Source organism: Leopardus geoffroyi, chromosome A2 (assembly GCF_018350155.1).
Source record: "Leopardus geoffroyi isolate Oge1 chromosome A2, O.geoffroyi_Oge1_pat1.0, whole genome shotgun sequence".
Taxonomy (NCBI): Eukaryota; Metazoa; Chordata; class Mammalia; order Carnivora; family Felidae; genus Leopardus; species Leopardus geoffroyi.
In genome coordinates this window covers 12,764,145-12,791,528 of record NC_059331.1, presented here as the reverse complement: position 1 = coordinate 12,791,528, position 27,384 = coordinate 12,764,145, and the positions used below count along the sequence as shown (strand labels likewise).

The window sequence follows — 27,384 nt, the reverse complement described above, 5'->3', positions numbered from 1 at the left end:
AAGGTAGAAGAGAATCACGGAGAGACACAGAGGAGAAGGCCACGTGATGCCACGTGGAAGCAGAGATTGGGGTGATGTGGCCACAAGCCAAGACAGGCCTGGGGTCACCAGAAGCTGCAAGAGGGGCATGAAGAACCCTCTTCCGTGGCCTCCGGAGGGAGCGCTGTCCTGCCTACGTCTTGATTTCTGTATCTTCAGGGCTGGGAGACAACAGACTCCTGTTGTTCTGAGCCCCCGGTTCGTGGCACTTTGTTAAGGCAGCCCCAGGACACCAAACACAGGCCACACAGAGGAGTGAGCTGGGAGCAAGGGCTCTAGTGTCTGGCCCACGGCTGCAGAGCCAGTCCGGGACCCAGGAAAACATGAGGCAGCCTTCTGGTGTCTCTGGTCCCCTGACGGAGCCCCCAGGACTGTAGACAAGGTATAATTCTGGGCATCTCTGGCTGGTCAGTTGCCCTGCAACGTGGGTGGGTGGCGGTGCCCGTGGAGGGGCCCAGCAGTGCTGGGCGGGGGGACCACTAGATGGTCTGTGGGGGGGGGGGGCTGAGGAACCAGAAGAGAAGTGTCATTATTGGGGTGTCCCTCACCCATACCACCGCCCCCTGGAGCCAGTGGGAAAAAGGAAAGAAGCCAGAGGCTGAAGGACTCGGGAAAACAACATTCCTGCTTGTGTCTTGAATACGAACTGGCATTTGAAACGATCATCAGTCAGGTTAGAGGGAGAGAAGAACCTATATAATTTGGACCCTATCCCCGGGCCCTGCCACTTGAGGACTTCTCCATTCCCGAAATGCTGGAGCCTTCTCTAGGCCTCTAGTCCTGCTGCTTAGCTCTCCCCACATCGAACATTTGGGGCTTCTCACCCCGCTGCTCAGAGCATCACCTGGAACGGGTATAAATCTGCCGCCACTGCAGACCCTCACATCAGTATGTGGAAGCAGAGGGGCGCCTGGGGGGCTCAGTCGGTTGAGCGTCCGACTTTGGCTCAGGTCATGATCTTGAGGTTGATGAGTTCAAGCCCTGCGTCAGGCTCCGTGCTGACGGCTCGGAGCCTGGAGCCTGCTTCGGATTCTGTGTCTCCCTCTCTCTGCCCCTCCCCCGCTCATGCGCTGTCTCTGTCTCAAAAATAAATAAACATTAAAAAAAAATTTAAAAAAAAAAAAGAATGTGGAAGCAGGGAGGATCCCTTTGAATAACCTTGGATTGTGCCAAGATGCCTTTTTTTTTTTTTTTTTTTTTTACTTTGAGAGAGTTTTATTGGCAAGGGCGCCTGTGTGGCTCAGTCGGTTAAGCGTCCAACTTCGGCTCAGGTCATGATCTCATGGTTCGTGAGTTCAAGTCCCACATTGGGCTCTCTGTCAGTGCAGAGCTCACTTCACATCCTCTGTCCATCCCCCTCTCTCTGCCCTGCCCTTGCTTGCTCTCTCTCTCTCTCTCAAAAATAAAATTAAAAAAAAAAAAAAAAAGAGTTTTATTGGCCCATAAGAGCTTTGCATAGTAAAAAATGCCCAAAACACTGTGTAGTATTCAATCACAATTACGTTTTAACCAACTGCAACTACCCAGAATGCTTTTTTTTTTTCAGAATATATACTTAAAAAAAAATTTTTTTTTAACATTTATTCATTTTTTGAGAGACACAGAGAAACAGAGCGTGAGCAGGGGTGGGGCAGAGAGAGAGAGGGAGACACAGAACCTGAAGCAGGCTCCAGGCTCCGAGCTGTCAGCACAGAACCGGATGCAGGGCACAAACCCATGAACTCTGAGATCGTGACATGAGCCCCCCAGGCGCCCCCAGAATATATACTTTTTAAACAAGAAATCCTTCAGAATAGAATTCTTAAATGACATGGCTTAAATACTATGACAAAACAGATAATTCCTTATCACGTTAATTTGCTGCACACAACTGCCAGATATTTTCATAAGCATAACTGCTACACACAGTGTAAATGAGCACGATTTCAACGTTACACATATAGCTGAGGTAACCATGCCTCCAGAACTCACATTTTCGGCACAAAATGCTGGTCTGTTTTAACTTCCACCAGGCAATCAACTTCACAGCCCAGTTACCACCCACCCACTCACCCATCTACCTGATCCATCCATCCATCCATGAATCCATCAACCTACGAACTCAGCCACCTATGAATTTATCCATCTAGCAATGAGCCTATCCACCTCCCCACCTACCCAATCCATGAATCTATCCATCCAAGCATCCATCCATCCATCCATCCATCCATCCATCCATCCATCCATCCAAGCATCCATCCATCCATCCATCACCCATCCAATGAATCCATCCACCCACCCATGAATCTATGCATCTATCCATTCACCCACATACCCAAGAATCTATCCATCTATCCATCTACCCACACACCCATGGATCTATCCATGAATCTATCTCCCCTTCCTCCCTCCCTCCCGTCTAGCCATCTACCCACCCTTGAGTACTTCCCTGGACAACCGCTTCAACTCGCTACCCAGCATTACGTCTTTTACGTCTTCTCCTGGCTAAAGGGGCACACGTTTGGCAAACTCCACGGTCCGCATCAGCTTTGCCTGTGGTATCTCCAGAGCCACCAAATTCAAAACCTCATCAAGACCAAGATATAGCTTGGCGTGTCCTTGCCAGTTCCTGGCAGACTAGCACCTTCAGGTCATCGTACTTGCTTCTTGGGCACCGGGGCCCATGCTCCATGACCGGGGGACAGAGGTCCCGCCCCTCCTGCACCTACACCTCCCACTTTGACCCACAGTTCAGATCTTCACATCAATGACTTCGGAAAAAAAAAAAAAAAAATCACATTTGCGTCTCCGTACGATCCACACGTGTCTGCACGGCCGTAATGTCAACACTGAGCTCCCAGGCTGGCTCTTCCTTACAGGGATGCCCCAGGACCCCAGACCAAGGCTGGTGGTACACAGCTAGATGCCTACCAACTCACCCTCTCACGATGCCACTCTCCAGGTAGTTGACTTGGATGAATTTCCCAAATCGACTGGAATTGTTGTTGTGGGCTGTTTTGGCATTCCCAAAAGCCTGTGAGGAAAACGGAAGCAGGTTTTCAGATCACGAGGATGACATGTCTACACGCGCCTCAGCCTGGGGCCTCGGAGGTCCCCCTGGGCACCGTGGACGCTCATTTGGCTGAAGTCACCCGGCGGCCCGAGAACTGGAGAACCCGAAGGTGTGAGGCCCAGGTGGGCTGCACCATACTGAACGCTTTATCTCTGGGTTTGGGTTGGGTGAGGGGGGTCCAAGTGTTAAGTCTCGGACGTGAAAAAGGCCAATCAGCGGCATCCTTTTTCAGTTACAATTGTTCATACGGTGAACTCTGGCCCGTGGGCTAAATCCAGTCTGCTGCTTATTTTTGTACTGCCTGTGAGCCAAGAGTGGTTTTTACATTTGTAAATCATTAAAAAAAAAAAAAAAAAAAACCCAAGAAGAATATTATTTCCTGACACATGAAAATCCTATTCACATTTTCGTGTCTGTAAATGACGTTTTATTGGTGGATAGCCAGGCCCGCTCATTTACGGATCTTTCACGGCTGCTTCTATACCGTTCACAGCAGAGTAGCCACGAGAGAGACCTGCGGGCCTGCAAAGCTGAAAATATTTACTATTTGGCCCGTTCTGAAAGGAGGTTGCTGGGCCCTGGGCTGAGATGGGCGCTGGGCTCCAGAAGACTATGAGGCTGGGTAGGAGGAAGCAGATGTGGAGACACGTTCCGTCCTGGAGGGGGTTCTGTAATTCTGTGGGATGGCAAGCCAGTTCACGGCAAATTTTTTCAAAGTTTATTTCTTTTGAGAGAGAGAGAGAGCACGCAGGCACACTGTAGGGGGAGGGGGAGAGAGACGCAACCCCGAGCAGGCTCCGCACTGTCAGCGCAGAGACCGACTTGGGGCTCGAACTCATGAACCGTCAGCCAAAATCGAGAGTCGGTCACTTAACCGACTGAGCCACCCAAGCGCCTTGGCGAGCTTTTTGACTGGAGTAAAACTGGCATAACACAAACTTAACCGTTTTAAAATAAACAATTCAGTGGCATTTAGTACGTTCCCAGTGTTGTGTAACTGTCACCTCTGTCTCATTCCAGAACATTTCCATCACCCCAAAAGGAGACCCCATCCCCATTAGAACTCACTTCCCACCCCCGCCCCCTGCCTCCTCCAGCCCCCGACAGCCATCAATCTGCTTTCCGCCTCTATGGAATTGCCTGTTTGGGACATTTCACCTAGGTGGGAGCATACATTTTGTGGCTTTTTTGTCTGGTGTCCCTCACTCCGCATGATGCTTTTGGGGTTCATTTTCATTGTGGCACGAATCAGGGCTTTATTTCCAATACATAGAGGAAAGTATGAATAGTGCATGGAGTCTGTGACTCAGTGGGGTCCCTCTGGAGCCTCCTAAGGGTCCACCACCCAGATTAAGACAAAGCACACACCCTGCCCAGGTTTTTGGGGTGCCCCCCTTTCCATGAGGTATCCAACAGCCCTAAGGGGTGAACAGGCAGGGGGAACATATGATAAAACCTTGGGGGAACGCAGGGCAGGGAAGAAGAAGGTGCTGGGGGGGGTGTTCCCTGTTTTCAGGGAGAAAGACACTGGCAGATGTGGGGGCCACGGGGCTGGGCAGATGAGGAGAGAAAGGCAGAATGGGTCATGGAGACTGGCGCTCGGCTGTCCAAGCCCTTGTGTCTCCAGGCGCCAAAGAAGGGGTGACATGGGGTGGGGTGATGCCCCACTCACACACAGAAAGGGAAGCCTGGTGGCCACAAGGAGGGTGTCAGGCCAACAGTGTTCCAGTTCGAGAAGGCTTAGCTGTGTGGAAGGCTGGGAAGGCGTGAGGGCAGCGGGAAGGAAGTGGCAAGGCCACTGTCAAGGTCTACAGGGGTTTGGGGGCTGAGTGTAGGTGTGTGAGGGTCCGGTGGGCCAGGGGGATGAGGGCAGGGCAGGGAGAGGTGGAGAGGCTCGCAGGGGACTCAGGGACCGGGAGACGCGCCCACAGAGAGCAAGCAGGATTTTCTTAAAGGCTTCATTCTACAGGGAAATGGATGTAGCAGATCCCTGATCAGAGCTTCTGGTGTCGCGATGTGAAGGCCCCACGAAGAAGTGTCTGCCGGGACACTTCCTTTGAGAATGGCTCCAATCAGCAGAGCCCGGAACCAGGACAGCGGCACCGGGCTGTCAGGTGCCTGGCAGATGGGGATCACAGGACAAGCAACTTCCTGCCCCACTGCTCCAGGGGCTCCAGACCCCAAGAATGGGCCCTGCTGAAAGACCTGAGGCCAAGTCACCCAGCAGGAGAGGAACGATGAAGGAGGTGCCCCAGGGAGGCAACCTGGCCCAGTGATGGAAATGGGGGCTCTGCTCGGGGCAGGGGTGGCGGCTGGGCACTTTTGGGGTTGGGGGGGGGCTCTCCATGGCCTCATGGAGGCAGAACCCAGTCTGAGGAGGCACTTTCCCAAGTCAGCGGCCACAGGGGCCCCTTCTCGTCTTCACAAATGCTTCCTTAGGACGTGTCCATTGGCCGGGTTTTGAAAGTCTTCGAAGAGCTGAGTTAAACACACGGGCTCTTCAGCCAGTGGGAACGACCAGGTCCTGACGTGTGACTGAGCTGCTGGCCCAGTAGCTGGGTGACAACAGCCTGGGGCCAGGTCTGGGACTGCCTGCTCTCCCAAGTGTCTGTGGAACCCAGCGCAGGGTCCCCAGCCTCGGCACTGCTGATCCTCGGGGCTGGATCCTTCTCAGCGGTGGGACCGTCTGTGTGCTGTTGGGTCCTGAGCAGCGTCCTTGGCCTCCACCTGCCAGAGGCCAGCAGCATCAGCGACAACCAAAAATGTCCCCAGAGCTGGCTGAACTGTCGGGTAGCCCTGCTATATACAGAGGGAGGTACGACGGGTCTGCAAGGCTGGGTGGTCGAGGGCTCTGCGGGCCCTTCATCCCGTCCTGAGGGTCCCCACGTGCACTGCAGGCCTGTGGAGTCCTGTGAGGAAGCAAACTGTCTTTCTAGGTTGAATCCCTTGCTCCCCCCGAGTTCGGCTTTGGGATCGTGTTTTGTTTGTTTGTTTGTTTGTTTGTTTGTTTGGAATGAAGCCCGTAGACTCCTCAAGTTCTGCTCTGGGAATCAGCGGGCAGTGGGTCCGCTGCCTCCCTTCATCCCTTACGAGACCCTGCGGGGTGGCATTGGAGCGGAGGACGGGCCAGGGCCCTCCCCCTGCGTCAAACGAAAATAAACTCGGTGAGCAAGCCCTCCTGCCTAACTACGAGCAGATGGGGAAGCGATGCCCGAGCCCGTGTGGGCTCCTTCCCCCGGGGACCAGGCCTCTTTCTGTGCTGCGGCCCCTGTAGTCGGGGCCCCGCTACAGAAGCTCACCAACAATGTGCATGCACAGCCCAAGAGCCCACAGCCGTCCCCCTTTTGAACTCGGGACAAGTCTCTGTGGGATTTCTAAGGAAACAGGGCTGGCGTCCTGGGGACCGCAAGAGGGAAAGTCTTCGGGATGTGAGGGCCCACCAGCCCCGTGCAGCCCAGGCTTTGGTGTGGGGGTGGGGGGGTGGGCAGTGACCTCATGTGTCTGGTATGCGGTCTCAGAACACTGCGACTTTTCAAAGCCAGTCTAAAAATATCCGGTTGCCGCTATTATACGTCCGAGGAGGAGGAAATGCCGGCCTGGCGCGCGCGGCCAGGGGAACTATTATGTAGCTGCTCTGGGGGCTGGACCGGTGCACGCACGGGCTCAGGGCGCAAGATGGCACAAGGGAGGACGGTGTGCATGGTGGTCATGTGGGGCCCGGGTGGGGGGGGGGGGAGGAAGCTGGATCAGGGTGCCAGCAATGATGCGATGTGATCTGGCATGGGGGCTGCGGAGGCCACATGCTAATGCTGCCTTCCCACCAGGCCAGAAAACCCACAGCGCTGGCAAAATGCTATGGGAGAACAGGCCTCTCCTTTCCTGGACACATTTTCCACCCCCCTCCTTATATAACATAAAAGTACACATCTCTAATACAAGTTGCACACTTTGGGAAGAAAAAAAAAAAAATGGAAGGAATCCTGATAGAAGAAGAAACCCATTAAGAGACGACTCTGTAATTTAAAATTCTCCAGGCACGGTTTTTAGGTCACACTAACAAAGGAGCAGCACCCCCGCCCTCCCTCTGATGGGGCAGATGATACCTGGGCCCGGGGGGGGGGGCACGGTGTGCCCACCAGGCCACCGTCCCCCCCCGCCAAGAATGCCAAGAGCTGGAGGCCATCTGATTTTCTTCCAACTGTCCTGATCTTTGAGGTTCCTCTTTTGGGAAATTCAAAAAGGTTTCTTAATTTGGAGACATCGAGGCAGAGCCTCTCACTTAGGCAGAAATTTTACAAGATGCCTTTTCTATTGAAACGGGATGCCTCTGCTCCTGGCTGAGACGCGTGGTAAACATTTTAGGAAGGATGGTGATAGGATCACAGAACGACCTGTGGGGAGTCCAGTCCCACGCCAGGCGCGATTGGAGCTTCTGGCTCTTTCTTCTGCTCTAAGAGACACCTGTGCCAACCCCCATTTCAGAAGAGGGAACCGAGGCACAGAGAGGCCTGCCGACCTCCCCGAAGTCTGAGAGCAGGCAGGCGGTGGACGTGACCCTGGGTTGGAACCCAGTGTCCTCGTTCCCAGGCCATGCCCCATGCATTGGCCCCCTCAGTCCCCACAGCCTGGGCTCCCTCTTCAGACCTATTGTTGGTGCCTGCCTGTTTCAGCTGAGGCCGCTCCCCCTGGGCCTGGTGAGCAGGCAGGTGGATTCCCGAGCCCCTTCTGAGCTTACAACCCTGGTCTCTTGTGCATCCCGCACAAAAACCAAACAAGTCTCGATGGACCGTATCAGGCGAACACCACTTTCAGATTTCAAAACCTGAAAGCCCCATGTGATGAGCTCACGAAGGCAAACGCACTTGCCCACCTCCCGTATTGACAGGTGAGCCCCGAGGAGGGATTTCCCCTGTTGAGAAGTCCCCCAGGATACCTGCCCGGGGTGGCTGTCCTTCCAGCCAGGCTGAGGTGGCCCAACCCAAGATAATTCTGCTGCTCCCAGATTTACTTGTGGCCATTCTTTCTCAGCGGAAAGTTCTAGCTTACTCTAATGGCTTTGTCTTGGTTGCGGGGTTGGCCTTCTCTGTTCTCCTGATCTAGTCACAGGGACGACCTCACTTTCCAAGTGTTTATGAGGCTTTGGCACATAAGGTCTCATTCACTCATTCGTTCACCCATCCATCCACCTGACAATTTGTTGACTGGCTGCTGTGTGCCTGGAACTGTTCTAGCTTCAGAGAGCACCCTCCGTGATGGGGGTCTGAAGGGGATGCCTGCACGTCCGTGGATCGGGGGTCACCATTTCTAGGAGCCCCCCGATCCGCCCAAGCAGGGTGGGCTGCCCACCGCCTTTTGTGGCCTTCCTGCTGCCCCTCCCTCTGCAATGCCACCTCTGGGTGAAGCCTCCGTCCCTGCCTCAGACCACGAGCCACACAGGGCTTCCGGATCTCTCCGGAAGGGTGTCCAAGCCAAGACTGGGCGTGGGGACGGAGGAGTGGCTGGGGTTGCAGGCAGAGGCTGAAGTTGGTAAAAGAACATCAGCGTATCTTAGGCAACAATGAAACCCAAAGATGGGGTCGAAAGAGACTGTCCCTCGCTTGCTGGCCTGCGGGAGCCGTCTTGGTCGCATCGTTGGTGGGGGCGGAGAACGTGACACCGAGATCCACTGGAAGAGGGTGCTGGCATGGTGGGACCAGACTTCTTTTGCTAGATGTTTCAGGCATACTTTGCTGTGTGAAACAGCGCTTGGCCTGCACCCACTGACGGGTTGTGCCCGTCTGGGGACACAGACAACAGTCATACATGGCAAGAAGCACCCGGAGGTGTCCCGTGGGCTCGACGGAGCACAGAAGCGCCACAGGTAGTGTCTCTGCCCAGAGGACCCTGGTGGGGGACTGCTCTGCCAGGTCTGCTGAGCAAACGGTCCGGTGGCATCCACTTGAACCTGGGGCTTTCCGGTGTGGAAATGCTCGGAAAATAACCTTGCGTGGGGTGGAGGGCTATTGCTGGCAGAAAGCCCAGGAAAACAGCTCTGTCTGCAGGGGATTCCAGTGGGTCCTGGTGGCTGTGAGGGAGGGCTGCAGGCCCAAGGCTACGATTAGCAGGTGCCAACTGGGGGGGGAGGGGCGAATTAGTTCAAAGCTCTTGGGTTTCAGATTCCTCTCCAATAAAATGAGGGAGAGAACCTCTGACTTCCCAGGGTGTTTAAAGTTGAAGTGAGACTGTGCGAACCACGGGCAGGCAAACTTGTTCTGTGAGGGGCCACGTACTAAAGGTTGGGGCTTTGTCAAAGCGACTCAATTCTGCCACTGCAGGCCGAGGCAGTGACAGAGGCTCTGTACACGACTGGAACGTGGCTGTGCAGAGGACCCCCTCCTGATGCCCGGCAGGGTAGGGCGGCCGTGGGCACAGACCTCTCCTCAAGTTGGCAACTTATAGCCTGTTTCTGTACAGTCTGCGTGCTAAGAATGGTTTTCACGTTTTTAAACACTTGTTAAAAAGGGCGCCTGGGTGGCTCAGTCGGTTAAGCGTCTGACTTCGGCTCAGGTCACGATCTCGCGGTCCGGGAGTTCGAGCCCTGCGTCGGGCTCTGGGCTGATGGCTCAGAGCCTGGAGCCTGCTTCCGGTTCTGTGTCTCCCTCTCTCTCTGCCCCTCCCCCGTTCATGCTCTGTCTCTCTCTGTCTCAAAAATAAATAAACGTTAAAAAAAAAATAAACACGTTAAAAAAAATAAAAAAGAACATTTAAGAACATGTGAAAACGATACGAAATTCACCTTCCGGTGTCCATGAATAAAGTTCTGTCTAGAGCACAGCCATGTCCCGTGTCTGTTAACATACGGTCTGTGCCCGTTCTCAGACTACGGCGGCAGAGCTGAAAGTGACCCGGGGGTCCTTCATGAGACAAGCGTGCCGGCCACTGTTCTGGGGGCCCTCAGGTACATGGACGCTCAGACACAGGGTGAGTGAGCATCGTCTGGACGGACTGGTCTCCCCGGGCACAGCAAGGACACAGAGAAACAGGACCTTAAAGCACGGAGGGCCGGACAGGCCCGCAAGGTCCCAGGAAGTACAGAAGTACGAAGTACAACTAAAGCAATTCCCACAGAACTGCCGTGTGGGGAGCAGTGGAGGGGGTGGCCAGTTCTCGGGAGGGAAGATGCCAGGGGAGGACAAGGATGACGATGAGGGGGAGGGTGGTAATGCTGGTGAGAGGAGGGGGCCGTGGGGTGGGAGATAGGAGCCTCCCCATCACTGCCAGCCTGCCCAGGAGGCACAGCTGGCTCAGGGGGCCTGCAGGTATGGGGCAGGAAGTGGAGGCTTTCCAGGGCCCTGCTGACACCCTGCCTCTGCCTGGATTCTGTTCCCTTCCTGTTGCCCATGGGTCTTGGGGGCAACCAGCAGCTCTCATCAACAGCCAGCTGCTGGATGGATGGACAAATGGACAGCAGGCATTTGCAGAGAGCCGAGGGATGACGGGATGTGACTCTCACCCTACCTCCATGTCCCCAGCTTCTCACAGGCTCTGTCACTCTTAACTGGACTGGCACCAACGATCAGCCACAGACCTGGCCAGAAACACTGAAAACCAGCAAGGACTCCTAGGGGGACCAAACCAAGGTGCTGGGGGACCGGAACAAGGAGGAGGAAGAACAGGACGAGGGGGAGGAGAAAACCAAGTATGAAACAAATTATCGTATCTCATATTTCACTATATTTTTGTTTAGGTTATAATGAAACCACGTGCTAGATCACAGAAAGACTAAAGAACAGATCAAGCTTTGATAGGGAGAGGACTTGCTTGGTTCCTATTGCACCAAAAATATTTGAGGAATTCATCAATTTCCCCGCAGGCTCATCTTATCTGTTGTGACAGCCAAATCATTCTCTTGGGGGTTTACTTGGTCCTTTTTCTCAGGTTTTAGAGCTGGGAAATTAAGTCACTTTCATTTGTTCATATTTATGAATGTAAAGTGCTTATGGCTATGAATTGTCCTCTTGGTACTGCTTTAAAGGGTCTTGTGGATTCTGATAATACATAGTTTTGGTCATTGATTTTTAGAAAATCTGTAATTTTGATTTATAGATCCCCCTTCATCCAGGAGTTAACAGAGACTTATGGTTTATTTTTCAAAAAAATCTCCATGTGGAAGGGCCTTTAAAAAATTAATTTCTGGGGGCGCTTGGGTAGCTTAGTCGGTTAAGCGTCCAACTTGGGCTCAGGTCATGATCTCACAGTTCGTGGGTCTGAGCCCCACATCCAACTCTGCGCTGACAGCTCAGGGCCTGGAGCCTGCTGTGTCTCCCTCTCTCTCTGTCCCTGCCCCACTCGCGCTCTGTCTCTCAAAAATAAACATTAATTTTTTTTTTTTTAATTAATTTCTAGTTTTATTCCATTGTTAAAGGTACTGCTTGTAGTGTTCCTACTTTTGGAAGTTCTAGATGCTTTCTCCGTGGCCTGATATAGGAATGAATTTTGTGGATGCTCCATAAGTACTTAAGATTTATTCTCATATCACAGTCAAGGATTTGTGATATGGCCACAGATCTGTCTCAATACATGGTTTGGGCATATTACATGCCTGTGATTTGCTGTCCACTCAACCAGCCTCTTGCTATGTGTTCATATCTGTTTCTCCTGGTATCTTCTATAATTTCCACTTTGTAATGACAGCATCTGTATTGTCTGGTGCAGACATTGGCAACTATTATACCTTTAAGTGTAAACTGAGGCTTTTGGCATTATGATGAATGTCGTCACATGTAACCTTCAGAGCCCCGAGCTCTGCCTTCTCCGTGTCCATGGACCGCAGCTCTCTTCGCTCCTGTTTCTATCTGCCTGCTACATCTGGGCCTGTTTTTTTCATTCTTAGCACCCTGAACCACTTTGATTTAGGCGTGTCTTCTTCATAAACCACACAGTTGAACTTGGCTTGGTGAGCCAAGCTGAAAATCCTCTCCCTTTAGTAGGCAGATTGCACCTGGTCACATTTAACAGCACGACAGACTCGTTTCCTCCTGAAGCTCAGACTGCCATCATTAGCTCCCTTCCCCACCTGCTGCTCATGGAGGTGACTGAAGTCACTCATGAGTGACTGAAGTCGGAGCAAAATCCGGGTGACGTGAGGACGTCCTGGAATCCTGAACCTTTTCAACCTCACTTTGCAACTGATTTGCATGGCGTTTGTGTAGCGGGACGTACCCAGGAGAGAGCACGCTGACGGGAGAGCGTGAGTAGAGGACTTGTTCTGTAAGTGGGCAGTTCATTATGGAAGGTTTCATCTTGGGATGACAACGACTTCCCTACCCAATTCCCAAACAGCATGCACTCGGGTGGCAATCGTGAGAACAGTGAGGGCTTTTGGTACTTTTTATGCAGCAAAACCAAGCATTTGCACGCGTGAGGGAAGGTGAGCTCCCACAGGTGGGCTGGGGGGTCTCCGGAGCATCCCTCCACCCTTGTGGAGGCACTACGGACTCTCTCCACATCCCTGGAGAAGGGGTTGCCTTTGACCCCATCCCCCATCCCTGGGGTGGGCGAACCTGTTATCTTGGGGCTCCCCTGCTTATAGGAGGGGGGGTTAGTCAGAATTGCCAATGAGTCACCACTACTGTGCCACTCTGGTGGGTTGGGGAGACGGAAAGAAAGAAAAAGTTGAGACCCCAAGTATGAGCTGTGGGAGCTTGGTAGAGATAAGAGTCTTGGGCCCCATCCCAAACCTGCAGAATTTCTGGAAAGGCCAAGGAATCTAAATTCTTAAGCCAGAGCCTGAGAGGGTTCTTCTGATTCATGGTAGGATAAGAACTATGGCTTTAGGATTTATTATGAAAATGACATATCTTGGGGGAGAAATAAAGCAAGAGAATGTCTACTTACACGCCCCTCTTTCCTGGACGTCTGGAGTAGAGGTCTCAAGAGTCAAGGGCAGAATGGAGCAAAATACTTGGGTGTTCAATGCACTTGGTTTAATCAGACTGCTTTCCTGACATTTAGCCCTGAGAGAAGGGCAGCTTTCATACTACAGGGCTTTGCCAGGATTGGCCACTCCCCACCTGCACCCTGACCCCAGGCAGGTCCAGCCCCTGTCCCACTCGACAACCTTGTTCTGCCAGGCACGGTAAGGTGGAGGGGTGAGGGACGCCCTCGTGATGATGATGCCCGAACAGGCACAGGAGGAGGGATCCTTGTTGAGAACCGCCTCCTGGCTTTGGACCCTCACAGCTCTGAGAAGCAAGGGCTTGTCTGGGAAACACCCCTGGCAGGGGGCTGTGCTGTGTGCCCAGACAGGCCTGGACCAGAAGCCGCTGCTCGGGATGTCGCCCTGGTTGTCCGACACTGTCGCCTGCACACAGCAGCGGAGCTACTGTGGCCAGGGTCCCGGCCGTAGCGGAAAAGATTTCAGAGGAAGAGACAAGGGTATGGAGGCAGCGAGCATATGGGTGATGGAGGAAAGGACCCAAGAAGACCACTGGTGATGGCTCTGCCCGACAGAAACGGGGAAGCGGGAGAGGGTGGAGGTGTGTGCGGTCCAAATTCACTGTGCCAGGATCTTACCTATCTGAGGTTTACTTTGAACATTTCATTGAGGTGGTGGGAACTTATCTAAGCCCCGGGTCTGCAAACTATGTCCCACAGGCCAAATCTGGCTGAGTGAATTTTTTTTTTTTTTTAAGTTTCTTTATTTTGACAGAGACAGAGAGAGCATGCGCAGGGTAGGGGCAGAGAGAGGGAGAGAGAGAGAATCCCAGGCAGGCGCGGTACCGTCAGCACAGAGCCCGATGCGGGGCTCGAACTCATGAAACCACGAGATCATGACCTGAGCGGAAATCAAGAGTCGGATGCTTAACCGACTGAGCCACCCAGGCGCCCCTGGCTGAATGACTTCTTACCAAAAATATGAACTTTTAATTGTAGAATAGTTTTGGATTTATGAAAAGCAATATATAAGAATATTCCAGCAAAATTCCCGAGTACCTCACAGTTTCCCTATTAACCCTGCATTTGTCACAATTTACAAACCAATATTGATTAAGTTATTAGTAATTAAGTTCATGCTCTATTCAGATGTCCTCAGTTTTTCCCTAATGTCCCTTTTCTGTTCCAGGATCCCCTATCACATTCAGTCATCCTGTCTCCTTGATGTCTCCGTACAAAGTTTCTCAGACTTTCCTTGTTTTTGAGATCTGACCAGTTTCGAGGAGGATTGGTTGGGTATTTTGCAGGCGACCCCTCAGTGTGAGTCTGTCTGATGCTTCTCTCCAGATGCACCACCTGTTTTTTATAAACAGTTCTATGGGCATGTGGCCCCACCCATTCATGTATGTATTATCTGTGTCTGCTTTTGCTCTTTGAGGGCAATGTTCCATAACTGATAGAGACCGTATGGTCCTAAAATCTGGAAATGTTGACTATGGGGCCTTTGACGGAATCAGCTTGCAGAATTGTGATCCAAGCCTCTCTACAAGGGCAGCGGCCTCATCCAGGATATGTACCCTGGAGTGACCACCGCCGACCCACTCTGGCCAATTTTACCATCACTCGGCCCCTGGAGTTTCAGCAATTGGCATAATGGGTGTTCAAAGTGGGCTTCCATGGATGGAAAAGTGGGCTGGACAACACATTTTTGAGACATTTGCCTCCCTTGAGAAATTCCTTCTAAGCGTCCTGTGGCCTCTTCTTGAGGGATGGGGCTCAGGGACACGGAGACACTCCAGTGTGCCCGAAGCCACCAAAGAGGTCAGAGCCAGTAGAACGACCTCTAGGATGTCTGGGCTCCTGTCTGCTAAGAAACGGTGTCTGTAAATTTCATCTGGGACTTGTACTCATGATCACCCTCCCTGGTCTGGCTACTGATGGCAGCAAGGTGCAAGATCTATGGGAGGGAATCAGGGAGGGGACGTAGCAGGTCCCCATGGGGAGTTCCAGATGTGTAGAGCCCCACTCTGCATTTCTGTTTCAATTGTGAAGTCCCTATGACATAAAAGTCACCATTTTAACGATTTTTAATGTGTAATTCAGGGGCATGCGGTATGTTCACCATGTTGTGCAACTGTCACCTCTAGCTAGTTCCAGAACATTTCATCACCCCAAAAGAAGGGCCCCCCACCCCCACGAGCAGTCACTCCCTGCCCCCCTCCCCAGATTAGCCGATCACTACCTTCTGTCCCTATGGACTTGTCTGTTCTGGACATATATAGATGGGATCACAGAATATGTGGCCTTTTGTAATGTGGCTTCTTTCATTCACCTTTGCTGCTCTCGTGACCCTCTCCACGGAGTCTCCCCACGAGGCATCCTCCTCACCTTGGTGTTACGGTGACCTCATCTCAGCACACACTTAATCCCTGCTCTTTCAGAGCTGGGGCTATCAAACTGGACTAGCTTGCTATTAGAAACAAACAGCCCTTGGGGTGCCTGGCTGGCTCAGTTGGTTCAGCGTCCGACTTCGGCTCAGGTCATGATCTCGCAGCCTGTGAGTTCGAGCCCCGCGTCGTGCTCTGCCCTGACAGCTCAGAGCCTGGAACCTGCTTCCGATTCTGTGTCTCCCTCTCTCTCTGCCCTTCCGCCGCTCATGCTCTGTCTCTCTCAAAAATTAAATATTAAAAAAAATATATTTTCTAAACAATAATAATAATAATAAAAATTAAAAAAGAAACAAACAGCCCTGGAACACCAAATGGCCTCAGGATGTGGGGTGGCGGGAGCTCTGCTGGCATGACTCTGCTGATCATGTGACATTCTGGACCTCTGGCTTTCCCAGAAGGCCTTGGGGTGGGACTCAGCTAGATTACTGGGGGCAAGAGTCTTCTAGACTGAGGATGTAGTGCATGCAAAGGCCCTGGGGTCAGAGATCAGCAGGCAGAGCAGAGATGCACACTTGCCGCAGGTCACACAGCACGTGGCAGCTCCCGTCTTCCTGGCCTCCTGGCAGGGGCTGGCTCTGGGCCCTGAAGTCCTACGGGTGGTAAATTATTGTGGAACGGGGTGCGGTCACAGGCTGAAGGGCAGGAACTGGTCCGGGCACTTCGGTAGAACGAAAGGTGTTCCCTCAGGGGCCGCATGTCCTTGTCATCTTCTCTCTCTCACAATCTCCCCCACATTCATACCTCCAATGAGTACCTTTGTCCAGGTGGTAGCTCCAGAGCCCCAGGCTGGATTTTTAACTGCATATCCTAGAGGCCCCTCAACTACAGCAGATTCCTCGGCCTTGGCACTGCATTTGGGGCCAGATCATGTGTGTGTGTGTGTGTGTGTGTGTGTGTGTGGTGGGGGCTGTCGGGGGCTGTCCTGCACGCTGTAGGACCTTGAACAGCAGCATCCCTGGCTTCAACCCTCTAGATGCCGGTTTGCAGTGTTATCACACGCGCCCTTGGGGCAGGATCGCACCAGATGAGGACCAAGCCTTAAACTCCATTAAAAAATCAGCTACCCCGGGGATCCCCGGGTCCCAGAGATCCATTTAGCCAGGAAAGGCTACAGGCCTGTGTCTGTTGCTGCCATGTGGTGTGCTATTCTCCCCTCCACCTAAAAGGAACTGGTCAGCAACCCCATGCTGGGGTCACAGGGCTGGTCAGTAGCTGGGCAGGCGACTGAGAGCCTCAGGCTCAAGGGGCCTCAGGTAAGTGGAGCCTTGCAGGGCTTGGCCTTGGAAGTTGTCTGTGGCCAGCGGGTGGCTGACCGACACGGGGGGAATTTCAGAGGGCAGCTTCCCAGAGATGCTGGGGATGGGACACTGGAGTCCCTCCATCCTGGGTAATCGCGAGGAAACAAATTGGCTGCCAGGCCATGTGGCTGCATTGCCCAGCTGTGCTCCCGCCCCAGACAGCAAGGCAGATGTAGCTGATAGATGGCCCGACACTCCCCCGCCCCGTCCAGTCCTGGTGCAGCCAAGTATTCAGAACCTTCTGAAAGGGCGGTGGCTGTGGCAGGGGTGTCCCGGGCCCCAGCTACGCTTTGCCTTTTAATCAACTTTTTCCGTAAATCCCAAAGAGGCCTTTCTGGGTGCTTAAAATACAACCCATAATTTTCACTTTTCTCTTAGATGCGGCGTTCCCAAAAATATATAAGTTCCCCTTTTGTCTAAAATACCCTTAGATGGTTGCAAAGGGTCAGGGATCTGTACTTTTTCTATGCAGAGACCAGAAAGGCAGCCTCGCGGGTCTGCAGGGCCCAGGGAGGACAGAGAGCAACAGCGAGCCCCGGCATCTGGATGGCCACCCCTTCTGCAGCGTTTCCCCCCCCAAAACCCACTGCCATAGGACACCCGGTCCTCTGCTGACATCCTCTTATCACTCTGCAGCTGGGCTGAGTCCCACCTCCCCTCCGCCGGGCCACGAGAGTCTAGTCCTCATGCTCCTCTCTCTGGCTGAGTCACCCCCACCCCCCACCCCCGCTCCAGCTGTGAGCTCCAGTGCGTCTGTGTGGGCACCCATCTGACATCTCGGATGCTAGCTTCCTCCAGGGATGCCTCAGCCCTGGGTACACACTTCTGACCTGGCCTTGTCAAGCTCTAGCACCGTCCCCGAAACCGGGGGATCCAGGGGTTATGGGGGAGGGTCCAGGTGACACTGGGGTCTCACTCAGCGTCCTCCTCCCACTATGACCCTGGCAGGTGGTGTGGCCTTGCAGGCAGGGTGCAGGAGGTCTCAGGGCCTGGGGTGTGGCTGGAGACCCTCCAAGGGCCCTCCGTGAGGGTACAAGGCTGGGAGGAGGACCCACACAGCCCCCGGCACCCTCAGCCAGAGCTCAGATGCGCTGGCTGTAAAAACTCGCCCAGTAGCCAGTGGGACCCAGAGCGGATGAGGAGGACAGCAAGAAGCCTGAGCAGAGCGCTAGGGTGGAGCCAGCCCTGCTGGACTTTACGGGACATCTGCATCCCAGCCTTCCTTTCCCGGCCCCCCCAAACCGCTCTGAGACTCTACAGTTCTGCCTCCAACTCCGACGTGCGCGTTCCCCCCCCACCCCCAACGCCAACCTAGCCTCCAACACCCGCTGGGCCTCCTACAATTCAACTCAATTCTGATGCCGCTGACCCTGGGATAGCGTCACATCTCACGGGTTAAGGGCTCAGTCCCATAAAGGCTGCATCCTGCCCCCCTTCAGATGCCAACTGAAAGCCAGGTTGTTATCCACGCTTCTGACCAACTGGTTATCAGTCAGAAGTTCCTACAAATCCCTCTTTGGGTCTAATTAGTTTGCAAGAGTGATTCACAGAACTTGGGAAACCAGTTTACTCACTCCATTTCCAGTTTCTTGTAAAACGATGTAACTCAGGAAGGGCCAGATGGAGGAGACGTACAGGGCAGGGTATGTGGGAAGGGGCGCGGAGCTCCCATGCCCTCTGGGTGTGCCACCCCCCAACCCCCAGCACATCCATGTGCTCGCCAATCCAGAAGCTCTCTGGACTCCCTCCTTTTGGGTTTTTATGGGGGCTTCATAAAATACGTACGACTGATCAAATCACTGGCCGTTGGTGACTGCTCTTTTTTTTTTTTTTTTAAATGTTTATTTTGAGAGGGACAGCAAGAGAGTGTGTCTGCGCAGGAGGGGAAGGGGCAGAGAGGGAAAGAGAGAATCCCAAGCAGGCTCTGGTGCTGTCAGAGCAGAGCCCAACGTGGGGCTTGATCCCATGAACCACAAGATCATGACCCGAGCCCAAAATCAAGAGTTGGACACTTAACCAACTGAGTCACCCAAGCCGGTTTTGATTTCAACTTCCAGCTCCTCTCCCCTCTCCAAAGGTCAGGGGCACAGGGCTGAAGTTCCCACCCTTTAACCACACGGCTGGCTCTCTTGGTAACCAGCCCCCATCCTTAGATGCCTTCCAAAAGCCACCTCATTAACATAACACAACCGTATTATCCTTATCACTTAGGAAATTCTTAAGGTTCTAGCAGTTCTGTGCCAGGAACAGGAGGAAAACCAAATATATATTTCTTATTATAAATCCCAGTATCACAGACCACCCCCCCCCCCCCGCCCCGCGGGTAGATGTTTATGAACACGTGCTTATACCTGGTATGGATACAAATGCAGAAAGATTTGAGCTGGTGATGCCAGTTCACCAACGAGGGTAAGAATCTGGTTTCCTATATTTGGGTATGGGGAGCTGAGCAGAAGGTGAGAAGAGGGCATGAAGAAAGTTGTGGAAAGTTCCGGAATGTTCCATGTGAACGTAGAGGTATGAGGGGTCAGCAAACCTCTCCTATAAAGGGCCAGGTGATAAACAGTTTTGGTTTTGTGGGCTATACGGTGTCTCTGTTGCAAAGGCTCTGCTCTGCCTTTGTGAAAGGCAGCGTGAAAGCTACCACAGACTATAGGTAAATGAGGGAGCGCGACTATGTGCCAATAAAACTTTATTTATAGAAACTGGCTCTGGCGGATTTAACTCGTGGGCTGGAGTCTGCCAATCCCTGGTATATACAAAAAGAAATTATACTTCAAATAAGGAAAATGATACTAATAAAAAAAAAATGAAGCATTAGACGAAAAGAGCAAAGACAAGCACCTACGGAGTAGAACCAAAAGCAATTAATAAAATGCGTCACAGTTTTGCCAAAACGGGGCAGATAACCACGCATGCTCCCCAGCAGCAAAAACCACCATGGTGGCCCTGGCCTGTTTCCTGTCGGGGAGACGCTTAAAAGAGACATAAACCAAACCACAGCCAACACCTGCCATTATGTTCAGGAAGCCGCACCAGGAGGACAGGGGTGGAGGGGTGATAAAATTCCAGAGCTCTGGAAGCAGTACTAACTGCCTCGGGAAACTGCTCATGTGCTTTCAAGAAGTTCCTCTGCAGGAACACATAGGGAGCGGGTGACTTCTCAGCTCGGGGGGGGGGGGGGGGGCTCAGACTGGGCAGCTCTATTCTTTGGTATCGACAAGCAGCTCTTAAAATATCATTTTAAAATGTCACTCAGAGTCTGCCTGGAAGGCCAAACCCAAGTGCTTGAGCGGCGACAAAGCCACGAGATTTCTGGGCGTAGGACAGGGGCGGGGTGGGGGTTGGGGGCAGTGACCCATTTGCTTGGCTCTGGCTGATCTCAGGGCAAGAAACAGCACCAGCCTCCTCTTTCCGGGAACGACTGAGAAAGCCAGCAGGAGATTGCTTCCCTGCCTGCCAGCCGCCCTCGGTGCTGGTGCTGAATATAGTTGGGTTGATGTGGAAGTACAACGACATAATGTTACCAAAATAATATCTGTAGCCATTTAGGCATGAAACGTCTGTGACACCGACAGTGTTCTTTGCATGCAATCAACCTAAAACTTATTCTCCATGGGGGCAATTCTGCCCTGTCAGGGGGACACTTCGTGAGGCCTGGACACATTTTGGGTTATCCTGACTGCCTTAGGGACTCCTACCAGCACGCGACGGGCTGAGACCCGGGCTGCTGCTCGACATCCTGCAGTGCGTAGGATGGCCCTTCCAACAGAGAGTGATCTGGCCCCAGGTCGGTGGCGTGGAGGCACAGCCTTTGTCTCTGCGTGTTTCTGTCTGCGAGGTCTGAAGCCGACCCCCCACGTGCCTTATTCGTCCTCTTGTCCCCTGTGTGATCTGCCCTGCCTTGTCTCCCTCCTGCTCTGGGTTCTGACTTCAGCTCCTACCTTACCTTCAGGTCACTCTACTGACCTGGGCCCCCCCACCCCAACTACTTCCCAAAACATCCTGAGGGAGGCCACACTGGGGACAGAAGCAGCCAGAGATTTGATTCCTTGCTCTGTGGAGTTGCCCAGGGTGGGCCCACCTCCCCCACGGGCTCCCAGTAGCTTGGCCTCCAGACCACACCGCACCTTCCCTCATTCTTGCACCACTGGATCTCCCTATGATGCCCATTTTCCCAAGATCCCACCCCTGGCTCTCCCTTTCTCTCCCCTGTTGATGGGTGACTCTGATGTTCTAGCCACCCGGCCTTGAAGGTGGCTCAGGATAGCTCGAGCCTTGACTGCTGGCTGGGGTGTAGGGGATGACTTCTGGGAGATCTTGGTCTGCCCCCCTCCCCCCTGGCCAAGCTGCACGCCCATTCCAGCTCACCCCCAGCTCAGGAGTGTCTGGTGACTCCAGCCCAAGGCCCAAGGTGGCCTGTGTACCCAGACTTGGCCTGGACTTATCTGAACAGCATACTTCTCTCCAGAGTGTTCTATGCTGCTGCCCGAGACCCTCTCTCACCCAAGCCCCACCCCCTACCAGCTGCCAACCTTCCCCTCAACACACCAAAAGAACAAGTGGTCTTAGGATGGTCTGAAACACCTGCGTTCATGTAATGCAGACACAACCAGGCTTTTGGGCCCTGAGATCTGGGAACTGGATGGGCATCGGATAAAGACTCCCGGCCCAAACACTTCTCTTGCTGCAAATGCTCTGGCTCTCCTTTGTGGGTGGGCAACGTCAGTGACCTTCCTCCTTCCTCCCTATCCTGAGCCTCCTTCCTGCTGAGGCCCATGCCATGAAGCGGGTCCCTGGAGGCCTGTCCTTGGCCACCTGCTCCTTTCTCAAACCCTCATTCTTCCTGGCAAGCCCAGCTCCCCCCGTGGCTAACACACGCTAGGGATGAGCGCCTGGCCAGGAGGCACCCCGGCTGGTCATCTGCTCTTGGCCTCTCTCCCTGTGCTGCGTGCTGGGTCATGCAACCGGACAAACCCTAAGGCCCAGCAAGCCCTGGGGTCAAGAGGTCTTTGTGCTGCTTGTGCTCAGGTCTGCCCTGGATGAAATACCCTGGATGGCAGTCCACACCAGCACCCAGCTCCAGGCAGCCCTGTGCGGCCGCTTCTGACCCTGTCCCATCCTGACACCTTGGCTCTGGAAGCCCAACAGCATGCATAAATGCTCTTGTCTGCTTCCAGAGGCCTTGGGCAGCTTGCCCTACGTGTTCACTGCCCCTGTTCCTGAGCGCCAGCCTCTCTCCGACTGCCAGCCTCTTAGCAGGTGCAGCAGGCACACAGAGATGACAAACACAGACAGGCCGACCTAGGCGTGTCTACCTGTCCTACCCTGCCCTCCCAGGGGAGCCTGCATTTCCAGAGTAGGCTGCTGGCCAGGCTTTGCTTGCCTCCTGTTGGCATGGCTCGGTCAACCCTGAGAGTCTCCAGTGGGATCGCCTTCACGTGCGCCCCACCCCTCTACCCTCCTGTCACTGATGGGGTAACGCTGGCCTGGCCGGGGAGGAAACTCAACTGCAGACTCAGCCGGTACAAAGGAATGGAGCCCCGAGGTAGCTGGTGAGGGAGAAGCACAGTGCAGCCTCATCCGCAGGATGGAAGTGCTGCTCGGCCACAGAAAGGAACGAAGCACTGACTCACGCTACAAGGTGGGTGAACCTCGGAAACACGGTGCCGAGTCAAAGAAGCCAGACACAAAAGGCCACACGGTGTATGATTCCATTTATAGGAAACGTCCAGAGCAGGCAGATCCATAGAGACAGAAAGCAGACTGGTGGTTGCCAGGGGCCGGGGCAAGGGATGGGGAAGGGCTGCTCATGGTGTATCTTTTTGGGGGGATGGAAATGTTCTGGAACTAGATAGAGGTGGTGGCTGTTCAACACGGTGAATGTACTGAATAGTACCGAGTTGCACACTTGAAATGGGTGAATTATGTCTCGATAAAGAGCTTAAATAGAAACCCTAACTGCAGGGGTGCCTGGGTGGCTCAGTCAGGTAAGCGTCTGACTCTTGATTTTGGCTCAGGTCACGATCTCACGGTTTGTGAGTTTGAGCCCCACATCCGGCTCTGCGCTGACAGAGGGGAGCCTGCTTGGGATTCTCTTGCTCTCTCTCTGTTCCTCCCCTGCTCACTCGCTCTCTCTCTCTCAAAATAAATAAACTTAAAAAAAAAAAAAAAAAAAAAGAAACCCTAACTGCAGAGGCATACACCTGTTTCTGGAACCTTCTATCGGGGTCACCCTGGCTGAGTGGCTTCACCTGTGTGCCCTCACCACTGGGCTGGCCCATCCGTGTAATTGTGGGAATGAAGGATATAGTCTGGGCAGGTGTCCCCGAGAGCAAAGGGTAGGGAGGACGATGGCATGCAGTCCTGGGTGGACTGAACTGGTGCTAATGGATGGTAGTAGGAACAGACCCAGTAGTCCGGTGGGTGGAGGGGGGCTGGGAGCTGTCTGGAGTCACAGGAGAGTGGGTTTGTGGGCCCCAAAGGGGGCTGGGGCTCAGGACTGAAGTGGGCATAGATGCCAGTCCCAGGACTGGCTCCTTCAGCGCCCCCGGAAGTGGGTGAGGGGCAGCAGTGAGCTCCAGGACCCCCTTGGTCCCACATCATGCTGAACCAGGTCACTGGCCTCCCATGGGTGGGCCAGATGGTTCAGGGTGTCACCATCTCTCAGCCAGGATCCTGTGTCTGCATGGGCCAGGCCGCGGTAGCTACATGAAGGTCCCGAACCCCAGCAAGCAGCGGCCTTTGGCTGCTTGGGAAAATGGCCTGGCCAGCAAGCATCCTTGTTTCATTTCTGCTTTCAAAATTAAAACTCTGTGTGCATCAGCAAATGCTGGTGGCAACTGTCACAGTTCAGGACAGATGAAGAGAGCCGCCTCAGCCCTGATGCTGAGGTCTGTGGGCGCAGGGAGAGGAGCGTGCCTGGGCATGCTTTGTGGCCAGCCCAGTGGCCGACGCCTCAGTTGCCCGTGTCTAGAGTCAGCAGGTTCTCCGAGGGCACCCAGGGTGGGCAATGGACCCCAGCACACAGGAAGGAGGACCCCGGCCACTCGCTGCCCTAGTGAGCCTGCCTTCTGTACCTTCGGTGTTTCTTTCTTTTTTCCTACCTTCAGTACATCTGAGCCGAAACAACAGTCCTGCACAAATGTCACGCTTCTAGAGGCAGTTTGGGGGCCGGGCTGCAGGGGGGCAGAGCACGGCCCAGTGACATCGTGTGAAATGGTGACAATAAGTGACAGTAACAGTTAACTGCAGGGGCGGGCGGATCAGCTGATTGGAACCGGCTTTCCACAGTGCCCCCTTCCTGTTTTCTGGTCAGAATTGCATAGCGAGGCTGCAACCCACAAGTGGGGGGAGCGGCCTGGCGACACCCAAACCTCAAAACAACTCAACTTCTCCTTTCAGGGAGCTGAGAAAAAGTCCCAAAGGCTACAGGACGTGTCGATCTTTGGCCTTCTACAGCCCCTGGGGCTGAGGAAATCTCTCGTGAAGACAGAGACGTACCATGAACTCAGGCTCAGACTCAGGCCAGGTTCCAACCATGGTCCAGCCATGGCTGCCTGCGGTGTGGCCTGGGGAACCCAGACCGTAGCGGGTTGACTTGTGCCCCCTCGAAAGGTATGCCTGAGTCCTGATCCCTGGAGCCTGTGAAGGAGACCTTATTTGGAAATAGGGTTTCTGCAGATGTAATTAAAATAAGGATCTTGAGGTGAGATCATCCTGGGTTTGGGGTGGGTCCTAAATCCAGTGACAAGCATCCTTATACGAGGAAGTAAATTAGAGACACAGCAACACAGGGAAGAAGGCCATGTGAAGGCAGAGGCAGAGAACGGAGAGGTGCTACCACAAGCCAAGGAACACCAAAGGACTGTCGGTGGCCACCAGAGCCAGGAGAGGGCCAGGGACAGATTCTCCTTCAGAGCCTGCAGAAGGAACCCACCAAGCCCACAACCTGATTGTGGACTTCTGACCTCTGGGACTGTGACAGAATTAATTCCTGCTTGTTTTAAGCGCACCCCCCCACCCCGTCCCCACGCCCGTTGGTGGCGCTTTGTGACGGCAGCCCCAGGACACTTGCACACCACCATGACCCTCCGGGACCCTGTTTCCTCATCTTTAAAATGGGCAGAAGTGTTGTCAAGGACCCCAACGGATGGAAAGTGTACCCGAAGGCACAACAACAAATTATTCCTGTTATTAGAAAGTGACTCTTGGCGTTTTGCTCAGACTGGCTGGAACTTGTGAACAATTTCTCAACGGTTGGGGCTGGAAATAAACAGCTTGGTCTTGTGGGATCCGGAGCTGTGACTCTGAGACAGTTGTTGTCATCTGGGGGATAATCTGCCCCCATGGGACATTTAGTAATGTCTGGGGACATTTTCGGTTGTCACATCTGGGGGGAGACGGTGCCAGTGGCATCTGGGGGGCGGAGGCCAGGAGCACCGCTCGACAGCCCGCAGCGCACAGGATGACGCCACCGGGCGATGACCTGGCCCCGGGCGCCGGTGGTGCTATGGCCGAGAAAGCCCAGCTCTACACTACAACAATCTTCTCCCTTTCCAAACGGTCGCCCCAGGAAGCACGTTTATGGCCGTGACGTGGACTTGGCTCAAGCCTGTTTTGGAAGCCAGCATGGGCACCGCCCTCCAGGAGCTCCTAACCGCTGGGGAAACTTGGCCTTGCTGGCTCACGCCGCCGAGGCTGGAGGGAGGCAGCAGGGCGGGGTCGGAGGCATCTGACTCATGAGGTGCAGACACCAGGCAAGGAGGGTGACTAACGGCCCTCGAAGAATGTGCCAGAATCCCTTGGGGCAACTGCAGGGGAAGAGCTCCCAGGACAACTGCTGCGCAAGGGCGGCCCTCAGAGAAGAAGGCAGCGAGGCTGCCAGCTCTATGTCCAACAGGGGGTTGCTGTGGGTGGGCCTGTCTCCTAACCCGTTCGTGTGCTGAGCCCTGTGGACGTAGCCTTCTTTGGAAACGGGGTCTTTGCTGACGTAATTAGTTAGGGTGAGGTTATCCTGGAGTCGGGTGGGCCCCAAATCCAACGACTGGTGTCTTTATCAGAAGGGAAGGGCCACGTGACAACAGAGGCAGAGATTAGGGTGACGTGGCCACAAGCCAAGGAACGCCGGAGCCTCAGGCTCAGAAAGCTGGGAGAGGTGACGAAGGACCCTCTCCCAGAGCCTTGAGAGGGGTCGGGCCCTGCTGGACACCTTGCACTCAGACTTCCGTGAGAAAAAGGCTTCCGTTGTTTTAAGCCACCCGGGTTTGCGGTAACTTGTTATGGCAGCCGCGGGACCTCACCCCCGTGCCGGGTATGGTCCTCAGCTAGAAAAGGAAATGGCAACGTGACGTCACTCCTGCCTCTTCACTGTGTTGCGCTGAGACCTCGGGGCTTGGCGTCCACACCGAGCACGGGCAGATCTACCTGCCTGCCCGGTTCAGTGAGGGGTAAATGCTTGATTTGGCCAATGCTGCGTCTGCCCTCTTGTTTACGTACTTAACTTCCAACATCGCCAGTGGCCTGCTCCATTCTACCTGGGACCGCAGAGCCAGGCACTGCTGCTTTGGCCTGGGGTGCCTGTCGTGGCCACGGACTATCGCCACGAGGCCGCGGGATCACCGGGAGCTTTGCCGACGCTAAGTTCCAGAGCTGGGATGGAGCCAGACCGACCGATGGATGCCCTTCGTAGCTCCCACGTCACACGAACCCTCCCTGCAGCACACAGGGTCCCAAACGATCTGCCCGTCACTTCCCTATCACCTCCCTGTCCTCACTGCCTCTTGCCCTGGCCCTTTCTTGTGCCCTCCAGGCCCCAACACGCCAGGCTCAGTCTAGCGTCCGAGGCTTTGTGCTGGCCGTGCCCTCCGTCTAGATGCCGTGTGGCTCACCTGACCTCCTTCTGGGCCCAGCTCAACACCACCTCTCACCTCCTGTCGCCTTAACCCTTCTTCCTTGGGCATGCCTGCCGTCCTGGCTGGCACTCAGCTCACACACGAGGCCTGCTGTTTGTTTCGCTGCCTGCCGCCTCATTGCTGGGATGACCGCTCTGCGAGGGTAGGCTCTGTGTCGATTTGGGCCACCACACAGCCCAGTGCCTAGAACGGTGGCTGGCATGTGGCAGATGTGCACGCAGAGTATTTGCAGAAAGAACAGATGATCCGAACAGAGGAGGCGACAACACGCGCAGGGTACACAGCTTTAAAAGGAAACACACGTGCTGTGGCTGATCCCTCAGTAGTTTTTAAAACGCTTGCACAAAAAACGATGGCTGATCTCTATGTTACGTGTATAGGAGAAGAAACAGGCCGGCTATACGTGCTGGCACAGGGCCAGACTGTACAACCCCAATTAACTTCTTGCTGGTGATCTCGGACATCGTCAGGGAGGAAGAGGAACCGAAATGTGTTCGGCAAGCGTAGGCTAGATGCGCTTTCAGTGAATTTGCATGGCAGCAAAGTGGCTGTGTCAGGCCTTAGGCTTGGCGGGGAGGGAGGATCAACCAGAGGCTGGAGGTCAGCACTTCAGGGTGGGTAGGCCCCCACCCCCCTACTCTGCGAAAGGAGGGTCTGGGGTCCTGTGGATGGACAGACTGTAACACACCCAGATGGTACGGTATTAGTCCGCAAGA

The 27,384-nt window shown here is 54.1% G+C and overlaps 1 protein-coding gene across 8 annotated transcripts in view; it reads right to left on the bottom strand.

Annotated features, from left to right (window-relative positions):
• MYO9B (myosin IXB) overlaps positions 1–27,384 on the bottom strand; it is a 91,205-nt gene that overhangs the window by 40,815 nt on the left and 23,006 nt on the right. For all 8 annotated transcript variants that reach the window (XM_045492460.1, XM_045492464.1, XM_045492467.1 and 5 more), the window contains exon 3: positions 2,958–3,052. In XM_045492460.1, the coding sequence (XP_045348416.1) occupies positions 2,958–3,052 (95 nt within the window). The remainder of the gene's footprint in view (positions 1–2,957; positions 3,053–27,384) is intronic.